This window comes from Polistes dominula, unplaced genomic scaffold, assembly GCF_049000335.1.
Source record: "Polistes dominula isolate Pdom_NZ unplaced genomic scaffold, Pdom_raw_medaka contig_21, whole genome shotgun sequence".
Lineage (NCBI taxonomy): Eukaryota > Metazoa > Arthropoda > Insecta > Hymenoptera > Vespidae > Polistes > Polistes dominula.
In genome coordinates this window covers 198,540-212,519 of record NW_028301061.1, presented here as the reverse complement: position 1 = coordinate 212,519, position 13,980 = coordinate 198,540, and the positions used below count along the sequence as shown (strand labels likewise).

Here is a 13,980-nt window from a genome sequence, read left to right as displayed (position 1 = left end):
TTGAATAACATACTAAATTATTAAAAGGTTAGGAGGCGGAATCGGAAGATGCCCTATATAACTAATAAGTGGCCTACGTGAGATTTTGAAGAAACATGGAGACTTTAGTCCAATCGAGACTTTGTTGTAGCAACACTGCCCGGCAGGAAAATGGCGAAAAAATCGTATTGGGCAAGTAATATCTACGAAAAGCTAATCGTAATTTCAATTATCTGTCTGTGACATGTAAATAATGAAAAAGGATTAATTCATATATCGACGCAAGAATTGTTTCGATATTTGTGAAGTAAAAAACTTTAAGCATTCTACGAGTTTTCGATGATACGTTTCTGACAGCATGTCCACAATGGCCGATGATTCTACTTCTTTGCCAAAAAGGCGTCAATTGGTAAACAAACATTTTATTAACTAACTATCGACCAAAAAAATCTATAATAATTTATCGAATAGTTTTATAATATATGTTTACATTACCTACTAAGTATATAACTTTCATCATTTCTTTTGTTTTGTGCATGTGTGAAGGGGTGAAAAATACAGTGAGAGTGAGTGAGAGGGAGAAAGAATATAAGAAATATAATATTTCATTGTTTTTTCTTATATTATTCCATTTTTTTATATATTTATACATATATACATATACATGCATATAAATTAAATATAGAGAGAGAGAACGAGAAAGTTGTACACCGATGATTGGGCTATTGGCGATGAAGAAATTGAAGGACGTAGAACTTTTCAGCTCGATGAAAAGATTGAGTGCGACAGATATGATCTCAGTCATTTTACTGGATTATTCCGTGAAATGAATGGAACAGAATTGAATCTTGCATATCTTCAGAAGCATGGACTTGGAATACCCTTATTGTTTAAGGACAAAACTGGACTTGGTTTAAGAGTACCTAGCTCTAACTTTACCGTCAATGATGTTAGAACTTGCGTTGGTATGTCATTATCTTATATACTTTTCTTATCGACAATGATAGATATATTTAAATATAAATAATAATGTGTATTTTCTTGTCTTAGGTTCTAAAAGGATACTTGATGTTATGGATGTTAATACCCAGAAAAATGAAGACATGACAATGAAGGAATGGCAGAAATATTATGAAGATCAAAATAAAGAACGTTTATTGAATGTAATATCGCTGGAATTTAGTCATACTAAATTGGAAAATTATGTGCAGTCACCAACTTTGGTTCGTCAAGTTGATTGGGTAGATGTTATATGGCCGAGACACTTGAAAGAGTCTCAAGTAGAATCTACAAATCTTTTGGAAGATATGATGTATCCAAAAGTACAGAAGTATTGTTTAATGTCGGTGAAAGGATGTTATACAGATTTTCATGTTGATTTTGGTGGAACCAGTGTATGGTATCATATATTACGTGGTGGAAAGATCTTTTGGCTAATTCCACCTACAGAAAAGAATTTGACTCTTTATCAAGAATGGGTATTAAGTGGAAAGCAATCAGATGTATTTTTTGGTGATATGGTGGATAGATGCGGCAGAATAAGTCTTACTGCAGGAATGACTTTGTTTATACCAACTGGATGGATTCATGCAGTTTACACACCTCAAGATTCTTTAGTATTTGGTGGCAATTTTCTTCATAGCTTTGGTATTGAAAAACAATTGAAAGTTGCCCAAGTTGAGGAACATACTAAAGTGCCTCAGAAATTTCGCTATCCTTTTTTTACAGAAATGTTATGGTATGTGCTCAATGATGAAGCACATCTCTAACAGCTATTTTTATTTCATTTATATATTAATATTTTATTGCAGGTATGTTCTCGAAAGATACGTACACGTTCTACTAGGCAGAAGTCACTTGGATATATCTGAATCCCAAAGGCAACATTTAGTTCCACAACATCATCAACATGTCCATCTTACACCTTACGAATTACATGGTTTAAAAGCAATTGTCATGTATTTGCATTCATTGCCATCTTCGAAAAAGAATGTGCCTGAATTAATACACGATCCCGTTGCCCTGATTCATGATGTTAGATGTCTAGTCGAACAACACCGACACGATAGTCCTGAAGCAGCTGTAACTGGTAATCCAGTCTTACCACCACCGCCGGCATTGACTATAGCAGAAGGAGTAAATAATATCAGAATATGCAATAAACTTTGAATGTACTCTTTTATATACAATTTAAATACAATGTCTTATTTTAATTAGGAACGTATGAGGATAACAAAGAAATCTTTTGTGAAAATACAAAGGCATCATTCTCAAGAAAAATCAGAAAGAGCATATCCAAGAAGAAGACGTACTAGATGCAAAAAGTGTGAGGCATGTACGAGAACAGATTGCGGAGAATGTTTGTACTGTCAAGATATGGTGAAATTTGGTGGTAGTGGACGTGCCAAGCAGACGTGTTTGATGAGACAGTGCCTTAGGCCCATGCTACCAGTTACAGCAGCTTGTAAAGTATGCCAATTGGATGGTTGGGGTCAACAACCTGCTCCACTAATGGGTATTTATATATCAATATATGTTAGATCAAGTTAAGATAAAAATATGTAATCAGTTTGTTTGATAATTGTTTATTTATAGGTAAACCTACACCGACAGCACCATCGAGATTAGTAGAATGCTCCATATGTTTTGACATAGTTCATCCAGAATGTATAGGATTGGACCCACAAAGAATAACTGTAAGCGATGATTTACCAAATAGCTGGGAGTGTCCTCAATGCTGTGAAAGTGGTAGAAACTTGGATTACAGACCACGACAGCCAAAAGCACGTGCTCGTAAACTTTCAGCATCTAGTGCAGCCTCGTCAACACCTACAACAGATTCTGAAAGAGCCATGACGCCAAGTAAAAGATCGAGACTCGATCCAAATGAGGTAAGTGTACTTACTAGAAGACTAAAAGATTTAAATTATCATTATTTTTTGAATAATAATAATAATAATAATAATAATCATTACGATATGAGCACGAATGAAATGAAATAAAATTACAGACCTGGAATGATAGAGAACCAGCTGAAGGCGAGCAAAGGACTGCTTTACGTACACAATTAGCTGTACAGTTAACTGGTTCAAGTAGTAAATCATTGAAGAGGCCTCACGTAGTAGTTAGGCCTGTTTCATTACCCCCTGTACAAAGATCTGGGTCAGATTTTAATGGACAATCGTTAGTTTATGACAAAACAGCTATACTAGCTGTTTTTAGATATTTGAACGCAAAAGACTTAGCAAATTGTGCCCTGGTTTGTCGTACATGGGGAAAATATAGTATAGATCCAAGCTTGTGGAGAAAACTTGATATGTCTCATTCTCATTTGACTGCCTCACATTTAACCGGTATTGCAAGAAGACAACCTGAGAGTCTCTCACTTGATTGGACCAGTGTAACAAAGCAACAGCTTGCTTGGCTATTAGGTAGATTACCGCAACTTCGTTCTTTGTCGTTACAAGGTTGCTCATGGACAGGAGTTTGCGCTTTGAGAACTTGTAGCTGTCCTCCGCTCGTTACTTTGGATTTGAGTAATGTAGCTGGATTGAATGATTCCAGTCTAAGAGAAGTTCTCAGTCCTCCAACAGATTCACGACCTGGTTTAATTGACAAAACCTCTAGACTTAAACATCTCAAAAATTTATCCTTGGCAGGATGCGAAATCACAGATATAGCATTAAGATATATAGTTCAACATTTGCCTTATATCGAAACATTAGATTTATCTTCTTGCGGAAGAGTTACCGATGCTGGTGTAGCTCAATTGGCAACACCACCAGCACAAGCAGTCACCAATCTGGCATCATTGAATTTAGCCAATTGCAGGCTACTCACGGAGATAACATTAGATCATCTTGCAAGGTGTAAAGTGCTTAAACGTTTGGATTTGAGACATACTACTCAAGTGTCTACACAATCAGTTATTAAGTTCGCTGCTAAAAGTATTCATAATTTGCACGTTACCGATGTTAAATTAGTTGAAGAGAAAAAGGTTAAATCCGAAGTTACGTGAAAGGAACGTGCCAACGACATTTTATGCTATGCTTTAATCAGTGCAATTAAGTTTTTGAGAAATACATAACGCAACAAAGTACGATAAGTGATTGGACAATCTTTGAATGAAATACGTATCACAATATTTATTTATTAATAGACCAGTTCGTAACACTGTAATGTTTGCTTGGATTACATTTAATCATCTGGATAATGTGAGGGAGAAAGAGATAAAGAGAGAAAGAGAGAAAAGTCAATTCGATAATATTGTGGAAGTATTCGTCTTGTTTTCTCAAATAGAGAAAATAGAACAAATATGTAATGCAACCCAATAGATAATTATTATCTTATCGATAGACTTTAATGAGAAACTAATTCTGAGTAAAATAGATTCATCATTTAAAATAATTAAATTTTATTATTTTATTATTATTTTTTTCTTTTCTTCTTTTTTTCTTCTTCTTTTCCTTTCATTCAATTATTCCAATAATGTATATTTTTACATTCAATTGGACATATTTAAATAGACGATAGTAGAATGAATCATTCCATCAGATCATTAAGCATGAATTACAATATTTTTTAAAATGACGCTTTAATAATAATATAAAAAGATAAACATTTTTTGAAAAATCATTTTCTTTTTTTCTTTTTATTTTTCTTTTTTTTTTTTGTAATTTTTAAGTAAACGATGTGGAAAGTGTGAAAGGGATATATATAAATATCCAAACGTGAAATGAGAAAAAGGTAAATTATTAATAGAAAAACAAATTAAATTTATGCATGCAATGCCTATGAAAGCAACAAAATATACAAAGATTAGCTCACGCAAGAGATGCAATTTTTTTTTCCTCTCGTTTTTATAATAATAATAATAATAATAATAATAATAATAATAATAATAATATTAACGTCAGATTTATTTTGTATTAACGTAAGAAAACTATCATCATGTTCTAATCAACCAAATGTATATAAGCCTGCCTTGATTTTATAAAGTATTTCTCAGTTGTTCTAATTAATATATGTATTATATATACATGCAGATAACAATGGAAAAAAAAAATAATAGCATTAAGCAATATTAAGGCTCATAACGAGATGTTACTTATATATAATACATTGAGTGTACTTTATAATTTAATAACTCGTACGGAAAAGTACTGTGCGATGTAGAAGCGTTATTTATGTTAAAAGTATTTCAACAACAAAAGTATTCTTCTTTCTTAAATCATCTCTTTTTTTTTTCTTTTCTTTTTCTTTAACTAAAGAAACTGTAAAAAAAAAAAAAAAACACTCACAATGAAACACATCTTTTGTTTAATTCATTCATTTTGACTTGTTTGTACTGTAATATTTTTTCAATGTCAACGTCTAATCTTTTTGATTCAAGCTTCTCTTAGAAGGATTAAGAAGATGAAGGTTGTAATATTCTCTAAAATACATTGTATAATATATGTAATTTAGATATTATAATAGTAATATATATATGTGTGTATACATATATATATATATAATACATTGTGTATTTATATATGTGTGTGTGTATGTATATATATATAATTTCAAAATATAAATCGAATTTTATGATGAAATCTTCATTCGTACCAGCTACCCAGATGACTATTTAATAATCAGAAAAGTTACAAATTCTAATGCAAATACCTGCTATCAAATATTACCTCGCATATAACTTTATAAATAAATATCAATTTGAAAAAAAGTCACGTGTAGCACTTAAATGTGTATGTATGAAAGTCCACCACACATATATAATGGTATTTGCATTATTGAAAATATAACAAAATCATGTTATGCCGGGTATGATTAGAAAAAGAAACAATTCTGTACTATATAAATAAAAAGATGTACATAATATAGGTATATTATGTTCCGTGTGTCAGAGTTACTGCTATTTCATATTTTAGTACAATCGACTTCAATTTATTTTTTTATTAATAATTATTATTTCTAATGTGTTTTTTTTTATAGATATACTTTGAACAATCATATTTTCCCCAATCTAAGTGTAACTCCGTTTATATAGAAATAATTTATAAACATTTGAAATGTGTCTTTAGTCATAAGAAGAATATTTTGGTTCTTTTCTAATTATAAAAAAAAAAAAAAAAGAAAAAAGAAAAGAGAGAAAGAAAATGATTATTGCATTTATTTTATCGATACATTTAACATTTTGAATCTAATGTACTCCATCGATAAAAATAAAATCTTATGTTCTTGATATATCTTAATAATTTTATTGTAAAACAATTTCTAATGTAACATATCTTTTCTTTTTTAAACTTCTTCTTTTGTACATTCAAATTTGATAGCATATGAGGCATGATTAATTTCGACCAATCAGGAGCAAGATGAGATTTAACGGACCAATGATATACGTGAGAGATTAGTTGCAAAATGTCGCTTATGGCGGATACTCGAAAGCAGATTCAATAGAAGTTTCTTATCATAGTTGTGTCGATGTTTTAAGGTTGTTCTAGTTATTTTAAATCGATTGAAAGTACACAGTAAATATTCAACTCCGCAGTAAAATTTTCAATTCCGCAGTACTCAATACAGTTGATGCAACGGCGTTTTTGAATTAGTTTGAAAATAAACGTTGAAGGCTAATAATGTAAGTTTTCCATATTCAGTTATAAAATAGCATTTTTTGTTTTTGTTTTGATAATTTAACATATAAAGGATAAATATATATATAAAAATGTGAAATATTAAATACAATATTATATATTATAGAGATTTAGTTAAATATTATTTTCATATATTACGTTCTGTATGAAGCTATTCAAAATGCTTTGTCAATGTAGCTGAAAATATCTAATTTTATTAAAAAAACATTTTACATGATATAGCAAAAAATAAAAAAAAAACGAGAATTGTGTAATCAAATGTTGTAATCAAAATCAAATGAATATCAAACGTAGGTGTATGCGTATTATTACGAGAGTGTTCTTTTTACCATTCATAAAATTCACTATATTTCAATATGTAATATTTATATGTGTAATATGTATACAATTGTTTGTACTTATTATTTATTTAACTTATATTGTAACTTAACCTAATTCTGCCAAGACAGAATCCAAATCTTCTTGCAAAGTAATACTTTCTTCTCGTTGCTTGGCTAAATCGTCTTTGAGTCTGTCAACTTGAGCTTTTAAAAGATAATTACCTTTTTTTAATGCAGCCAATCGATTTTCGTGTCTCTTCACGCGTTTCTACAAAAAGTAAGATATATATGATTGATGAACAAATTTTAAATGTATTATTGCTAATGCTATTTAAACGCATACTTGTAGAATATCTTTCTCTTGTTCCATATTATGACCTCCTTCATCTATTTCAGATTCTTCTTCTTCTTCTTCCGACTCTTCAGATTCAGATTCTTCTTCAGACTCAGTTTCCTCGTCTTCTTCTTCATCTTCTTCTTCATCGTCTCCGTCTGTATCAGCCATTAACTTGGCCATTTTGTCAACTTCTTTTTGCAATTGCTTAAACTTCCGTTTCTCTTCTTTCAATAATTTCAGTTGCTGCTTTATTTGTTCCTTCAAGGCATGTCTCTCTTTTCTTGCATTAACGGCTTTGTCCCTAATGTAATAAAATACATACATTTTAGAAAGAGTTGATTATTTTTTTTAGAGAAATAATCTTACTACACACATAAAGTTCTTCACTTTGGACGATAATAATTTAATTTCTCTCTGTAGACGTTTCTCAGCGGATATTTTTGGATCTTCTTCCTCCTCTTCCTCCGTACTTTCTTCTTCCTCTTCTTCTGTTTCGCTCATTTCCTGTTGTTTATTGTCCATACTCTTTTGAGATGCAATTCTTGCAACGTCCTTTGCACTTGGACATCCAGCCAATGCCATTCCTGAAAAATTGTACCATGCCTCTTCTGTCTTATCCTCAGCTAATTCCACAATTGGTTCAGTATTGTTATCATAATCATCATCATCATCATCATCATCATCATCATAATCATCATCATCATCATCCGTGTTATCTACACAACTTTCTCCTAAAAAGCACAATTAGTAGAAGCGTTATAGCCAGCTGAAGCAAAGCAATATAGAAAATTGAGACGCAGTTAGTGCAGCTGCAAATAATAAAGCTAATTAGAATGTTAATGAACATATATACAATATTTAAATGTAATTTAGAATGAAATGTTTTCCTCAAAACATACCCGCCTTCATACGCTTCTCCAAATTGGCATACATTCGCTTCATTTCTTCCAATTCATTTTTATACTTGTCTCTTTCCTCTGCTGTACTAGCATATTCTTTTTCTAATCTCTCTGCGTCCTTTCTTGCTCTATGAGCTTCCTCTTTCAAAGACTCCGTCAATTTTTCATCCTGTTGTTTGTATTCTTGAACGTTTCTTTGCGATCTCGTTCGTTCCACCTCAGCCTCGAGATTTAAAATTCTTGCCTGTAAAAGGAAAATGTGTGTGTCGATGTTTGTTTAATGAAAATGATTGATTCTTTAAATGCACACACGATTGTTAAAATCACCTGTAATCTTTTATTTTCTCTTTCAAGAGCCTCTTTGTTTCTAAGTTCAATGGCAAGCATTTGTTTAGTACTTTGCAAATCGTCTCTAACTGCATCGATATCATCGTCATCTATTACATCATCTGGCTCTGCTTCAGCCTCAACTTTTTGCATTTGTTCCTCTATCGTCAATTGTCTTCTAAATTTCCTAAGACCCTCCAATATCGGTTTAGATCTGTCGTTGGTCTTAACGCTTTTCAATTTAACGCCCTGCTGAATTTGCTTCAGCAATTGATTGTGCATGTTTGACTTTTCTGATTCGAATACAAAATGGGCCTTACCTGTTTCAAGAGAAAAAGGATAAAAAAACAAAGAAAGACAAGAGTCGTCTTTAAAGTCGTCTTGCTCGTTTTTAAAGAAATCCTTTTGAGCGAAACCTTGACACAAACCTTCAATTATATACTATACGAGTCATAATTCATTATTTGATCATTAATTATTTAAAGGAAAAGAAACATACTTGAAATAGAAAGAGGAGACAAGAAGAGAGGGGAGGTAGAGATTAATTCACAAAGAAGGAAGGAAGGAAGGAAGGAAGGAAGAAAGGGAGAGAAAAAGAGAGAAAAAGAGAGACAGACCGGTGGTTAATTTCCACGACATGTAATAAGCAATTTAATTGGCTTTATATTTTAACAATGAACATAAGACACCAACGTAAGGTTTCTCTTCGTTCTCACGAGAAGGAGGAGAAGGAGAAGGGAGGATCAGGGGTAGTATGAAAGCAAACGAGGATAATAAATATGGTATTTGTACTACAAACACAAGATATTGATCATAATACAGCCTACGGGAAACGTTAATTGAACGATAACTCATTAACAATGTAATTAACTTCTCATCTGTTTGATTGGAAAAAAGGTTGGTAGGTGAGAAGAAGGGGGAATAGCGGTTATTGAAAGGTAGGACCGAGATAAAATCGAGGATCACCTGCTGGATCAGCTGTGACCTTGTTAACCCTTTCAATTAATGGTGCACTTCTGTCGTTGCAAGTGACGTGTCTGAGACGTCTACCACTTTCAACTTCCTTCATCATGCTCGCCCAGTCGGGACGTTTCCTAGGTCTAGATTTCAGCATTTCCAATTGTTGTTCCTGACTTTCAGTTAACGGTGGTAGATCCTTTAGGATAACTCGACTTGGTGGTGGCGGAGGTGGCCTTGGCGGGGGTGGAGGTGGAATGGCTGCTCTCGAGGAACTCTTTGACAACGTTGGTGCACCTGCAAATTATACAAAAGTCCCAATTAATGTTTACATTTGAAATCTATAAGCTTGAATTAGTAAATAACTTTTAGTCCATTGAAAATTGAATTAGAGGGTTCCTACCAGTGGTACTTTCGCTCTTGGAAAGTGGTATAGTGTCACCTCGAGATCGAGATCTCTCAATACGAAGTTGTCGTTCGAGTTGCGGCCTCGAATTTGGCTCCTGCCGTCCATTCTCTCGTGGCTTTGATGATGGAGGTGTACTACTTGTCGTCGTAGTCGATTTTGCTGTTGCTGTTGCTGTTGCTGCTGCCGTAGTATTTTTTTCATTTTTTGGTTGAGACGGTATTATTGTGATTTTACTTTGTTTCCGTGGTGCTTGAGCAGGTTCGGTCGATTGTGGTGCTGGTTCCGTGGGTTTAGAAACACTCTGTTAACGAATATATTTAACGAAAACAACATTAATTGTAATTGTCAGGTGGAGAAGCATGGGAAGAAGCAGATGAGATTCGGGTCGGTCGTCACATGGTAACAATATTTTTCTCCTGATTCACTTGTATATTAATGTAATTGTAATTGTGCAATTATTCGGATGCACTTGTTTTTTTTATCGTCAGGATGATATGGATGAAAGAAAACGAGAGAGAAGCGACTAGTCATGAGAAAAAAATAGAGAAAGGGTAGAGAAGGGGGTGGAATTTTAATCTTGGCAAAGCGTCGACATTCGGTCGTCTTTAAATAATTCGAACATCCAATCATTTTTATTTCTTTTTTTATCGTCCAATAAGATCCAGACTCCAAATTAAAACTTTGTTTTCTTCAAAGTTTTATTTGATTATTGTTATTGTGTTGATGTCATGATAATGGGCGAATTGGAAAAGTGCAAAATCGTAGTTAGTTGTGATCTTGGGGACGCGTGTACTTTAACACGTAGAAGGCGTCATATAAAAGCGTTAGGAAACTGGCGGAAGACGCAGCTGGCAAGACATTTGAAATAGAAACCCGTGTTCTTTAAATAATCGTGACCCAGAGGAAGAAAGAGAGAGAATTTGTAAGCATTCGTAAGCATTCAGCAAGAGACGATCTTCAAGATCGTTTATACAATTGCGATGAAAATCTAAGCAAACAAGATATATGCAATTTTAATATTTTTCATTCGCAATTCGAATTGTAAATCTACAATTTCTGGCACACTTAGGTATATTTTACATTCGATCAATATCAAATTCGAGGATGATCTAATATTACGAAAACGTGTACAAATCGTTATGTAAATGAATGCAATCTTTCAAATGATTGTTTAAGTTCTTTCATCTTTCTCCTTCTCAACAAAACAAAGCTAAAAAGCTTCTTATCTACTTTGGCTTTTTTCCAACAAATTGAAAGTAAAAAGAGCGCGAACTAAAGATAAACAACAACAACAACAACAATAATAATAACAAAGAAATGAAATAAATTGAATGTTTTTACAGCGAGACAGCTGATCGAAAATTCTTATTTGAAGGAATCTACTGTAGTAATGATCATCGTATATAGTATGTGCACATATTGTTTAGTATACCAATGTAACAACACGAGTACAATGTTTTTCCAGATTTAAACGTTGAGAAATGTTTATAAGGCGTACACATTGCAGAACACTCCCACGTTTGCTATTAATACTTTGAGTTAGTTTTCAAGTTCTGACTTTGAAACCCAATACGTGAATGAAACAGAAATTCGCGAATTTCCATATTCTCATTTTTTTTGTTTTTTTGTTTTTTTCTAATAAATTTAATACAAGAAATTATAAATTTGATTTAAATTTTCTGTACATTATTTTATCATAAATGAAAAATACAAAAGTAGTAAAAATGATAAAAGAAAAAACATACCTTTAATGTAACTTTGGTGAAAGCTGGGGGTTCATCGGCCTTCGCCTTGGAGTCCCTTCGAGAATTGAGTGTCCAAGGTGCAGTGGGCATAGGTAGAGGATTGGGACCACCATCCTTGACCCAGGGTGGTCGAAAGGTAGTCCTTTGTTGCGGTGGCTGACCACCGGCACCAGGCATCTTAACAACTTCCTTTTGTCAAAGTTGACTTCGAGATTGTCTTCTAATCAATTAGAAAATAATTCTTAGCTAACTTAGCACGTTTTCTTTAGGACAAGTATGATACACCACTGACTACGAGTAAAATGAATTATTTTGAGAGAATGATCAAATGAAATAATAAGAAAAAGAAGTGGGGCGAGAACAAATGATGGTAGTAGGGATGATGATTTGGAAGTTAGGCTAATGACGTACAATCCACTTTTGTTTAAGATTGTTTGATTATTCTTTTTCTCTTGCCCCCCCTCTCTCTCTCTCTCTTTTTTACTGTCTTTTTTCTTTTTCAACAAATATATTATTGGAATTCACTCCGATGTGAACTCCGACAAGTTAGAAGATTTTTGAGAGTCTGGGAAAGATCGAGACCTGGACCATACACCGGAGCTCTATCCAACTGCACCTCCCTAACCGTGTGATATTTTGGTAGATCTGACGTCACGTAGTAGTCGTAAGCTCGAAATAGAAATTGATACTCCTTCTTTTTACTTGTCTTTTCTTCCTATATGACAATTTTTTTCTACCTTTCTTTCTTTCCTTCCTTCCTTCCTTCCTTCTTATACTACAGCTGAAGTTTGTTAATGTAAAGTAAAGACATGAATTATCATTGTATAGCAAATTGGATCTCTGTCCCTGTTTTGTTGCACATAAAAATGTCGTTTATTTTTAAAGAATCTTATCAGAATGGGACTACTTGACCTTGTTGAAGGGTTGGTGGGCGTCTCCGTGAAAGGCAGTATCAGTTGGCAGCGGAGAAACGCAATGAGGCGTATCTGAGGCATAATTATTACCAGCAGACAGCGAGATATTTTGAAAGAGAGAGCAGAATAGCTAAGCATTACGACTCTTGGAACGTGAAACTTGCCGATCCTAAGGGTAAGCTTGAGACAGAAGCTAGAAAGAAAACAAAGATCGATCAACTCCTAGAAAGGAGAAACAAATTGAGAAAACTTTTGAAGGAAGACGAAGAGATCTATCAAAGGGAATTGAACGAATTAAATAGACAACAAATCCAATCAAAAGTCGATCATTTGTCATTGGAAGAACTGAAAAAGAAATTGAAAGAAAAACGCATGGAACAGGATCTTTATTTGCCTATTACATGTCGAAGATTGCGTTCATATTTTCTCGATCCTAAACCAATTTCAAGTATTATTTCGAAACTTAATTATAGTCAAAGTACTACTAGTAACAATAGTAGTAGTAACAATAGTAATAATAATAATAATAATAATAATAGTAACAATAATGATTGTACGGAACGTGTATATTTAAAGGATACGACTAATTTACCTAAAACTAGCCAAGAAATAACTCGTAGCAATTCTTCTATTTGTGTCAAGGGTGGTGGTATGTCCAATTGGAACCATCAGAAGGATCAATGCGATAATAAAATTGAATTTAGAGCACGCAATCAAAAGTATTCGGCACGCTATGCACGTAGAAGTTTGGAAAATACAAATGTCAGACCTGGCCATGATTTTTCCGATTGTTTCTCGCATCGTTTACAGGAACAACCAATGATGACGACGAGAACTACTACGACAACTACTACGATGGAAAGGACAATGCAGAACAGCAACGTGGTGGACGACAACAATTCTAAGAGCGACGATGTCGTTGACGATGTTTCGACCGATGTTACGACCGATGTTACGACCGATGTTACGACCGAAGTCAATGATCAACAGGAGTCTACGATTATTCCTGTTGAGGTTCTTTCTGAAAAGGATTTAAGCTTAAACAGGACCGATCAAGAAAAAACAGCTGGTAATCTCCAACGCGATAACAAAGGCATAACAGATCATCACGATTTTGAAAGAGAAATGAATTATCCTTGGAGCAGAATGGATCCTCGCGATAAAAATCTGTCAGAAAAGATGTATCTCTTTTTGTCTTACAAAGATCTTTTATCGAAAATTAATGATCTTTTGAAGAGAGAAAATCATGCTTGCGAAAGACAAAGATGGGACGATGCTATTAGGCTAAGGGCTATGAAAAATGAATTAGAGTTGATTAGAGAGAAGCAAATTTATAACATGAAGAGTCTTGTCATGGATGAAGACGTTAGGGATAAGGCACTGAAAAATATCGAGAAGAGGGAATTGGAACTTGCTTGTCGGGAAAACGCATCCACCGATACA

At 33.4% G+C, this 13,980-nt stretch overlaps 3 protein-coding genes across 5 annotated transcripts; 2 read left to right on the top strand and 1 right to left on the bottom strand.

Annotated features, from left to right (window-relative positions):
- The first annotated feature begins 108 nt into the window (after positions 1-108).
- Positions 109-7,440, top strand: LOC107070375 (Lysine demethylase 2). Of its 2 annotated transcripts, XM_089176050.1 has the most exons (9): positions 109-388; positions 665-944; positions 1,030-1,717; positions 1,791-2,115; positions 2,197-2,494; positions 2,575-2,870; positions 2,990-6,613; positions 7,187-7,226; positions 7,346-7,440. In XM_089176050.1, the coding sequence occupies exons 1-7, from the start codon at positions 338-340 to the stop codon at positions 3,995-3,997; spliced, it is 2,946 nt and encodes a 981-aa protein (XP_089032176.1). In that variant the 5' UTR covers positions 109-337; the 3' UTR covers positions 3,998-6,613; positions 7,187-7,226; positions 7,346-7,440. The 2 variants fall into 2 exon arrangements, with proteins under 2 accessions (XP_089032176.1, XP_015183991.1); XM_015328505.2 differs by lacking the exon at positions 7,187-7,226.
- Positions 6,804-12,502, bottom strand: LOC107070376 (uncharacterized). Of its 2 annotated transcripts, XM_089176051.1 has the most exons (9): positions 12,035-12,502; positions 11,624-11,843; positions 9,873-10,179; positions 9,479-9,766; positions 8,513-8,832; positions 8,186-8,429; positions 7,660-8,017; positions 7,293-7,587; positions 6,804-7,217 (listed from the first exon to the last, which is right to left on the bottom strand). In XM_089176051.1, the coding sequence occupies exons 2-9, from the start codon at positions 11,798-11,800 to the stop codon at positions 7,056-7,058; spliced, it is 2,151 nt and encodes a 716-aa protein (XP_089032177.1). In that variant the 5' UTR covers positions 11,801-11,843; positions 12,035-12,502; the 3' UTR covers positions 6,804-7,055. The 2 variants fall into 2 exon arrangements, with proteins under 2 accessions (XP_089032177.1, XP_089032178.1); XM_089176052.1 differs by having other exon boundaries at positions 7,660-7,870; positions 11,624-12,502.
- On the top strand, positions 10,143-13,650 carry LOC107070377 (uncharacterized). Its single transcript, XM_089176056.1, has 3 exons — positions 10,143-10,277; positions 12,546-12,712; positions 13,348-13,650. Exons 1-3 carry the CDS (start codon positions 10,252-10,254, stop codon positions 13,440-13,442), a joined length of 288 nt encoding a protein of 95 aa, XP_089032182.1. The 5' UTR covers positions 10,143-10,251; the 3' UTR covers positions 13,443-13,650.
- The last annotated feature ends 330 nt before the right edge of the window (positions 13,651-13,980 follow it).

Bases quoted from the DNA above. Each gene is read 5' to 3' on its own strand.
- LOC107070376 (XM_089176051.1), bottom strand. From the start codon at position 11,800: ATGCCTGGTGCCGGTGGTCAGCCACCGCAACAAAGGACTACCTTTCGA. The intron at 8,018-8,185 runs GTATGTTTTGAG...TGTGCTTTTTAG, and splicing joins GGAGAAGCGTATGAAGGCGG to GAGAAAGTTGTGTAGATAAC. The intron at 7,218-7,292 runs GTATGCGTTTAA...TACTTTTTGTAG, and splicing joins AAGAGAAAGATATTCTACAA to AAACGCGTGAAGAGACACGA.
- LOC107070377 (XM_089176056.1), top strand. From the start codon at position 10,252: ATGAGATTCGGGTCGGTCGTCACATG. The intron at 10,278-12,545 runs GTAACAATATTT...ACCTTGTTGAAG, and splicing joins TTCGGGTCGGTCGTCACATG to GGTTGGTGGGCGTCTCCGTG. The intron at 12,713-13,347 runs GTAAGCTTGAGA...CATCGTTTACAG, and splicing joins GAAACTTGCCGATCCTAAGG to GAACAACCAATGATGACGAC.
- LOC107070375 (XM_015328505.2), top strand. From the start codon at position 338: ATGTCCACAATGGCCGATGATTCTACTTCTTTGCCAAAAAGGCGTCAA. The intron at 389-664 runs GTAAACAAACAT...AATTAAATATAG, and splicing joins TGCCAAAAAGGCGTCAATTG to AGAGAGAGAACGAGAAAGTT. The intron at 1,718-1,790 runs GTATGTGCTCAA...ATTTTATTGCAG, and splicing joins TTTTTTACAGAAATGTTATG to GTATGTTCTCGAAAGATACG.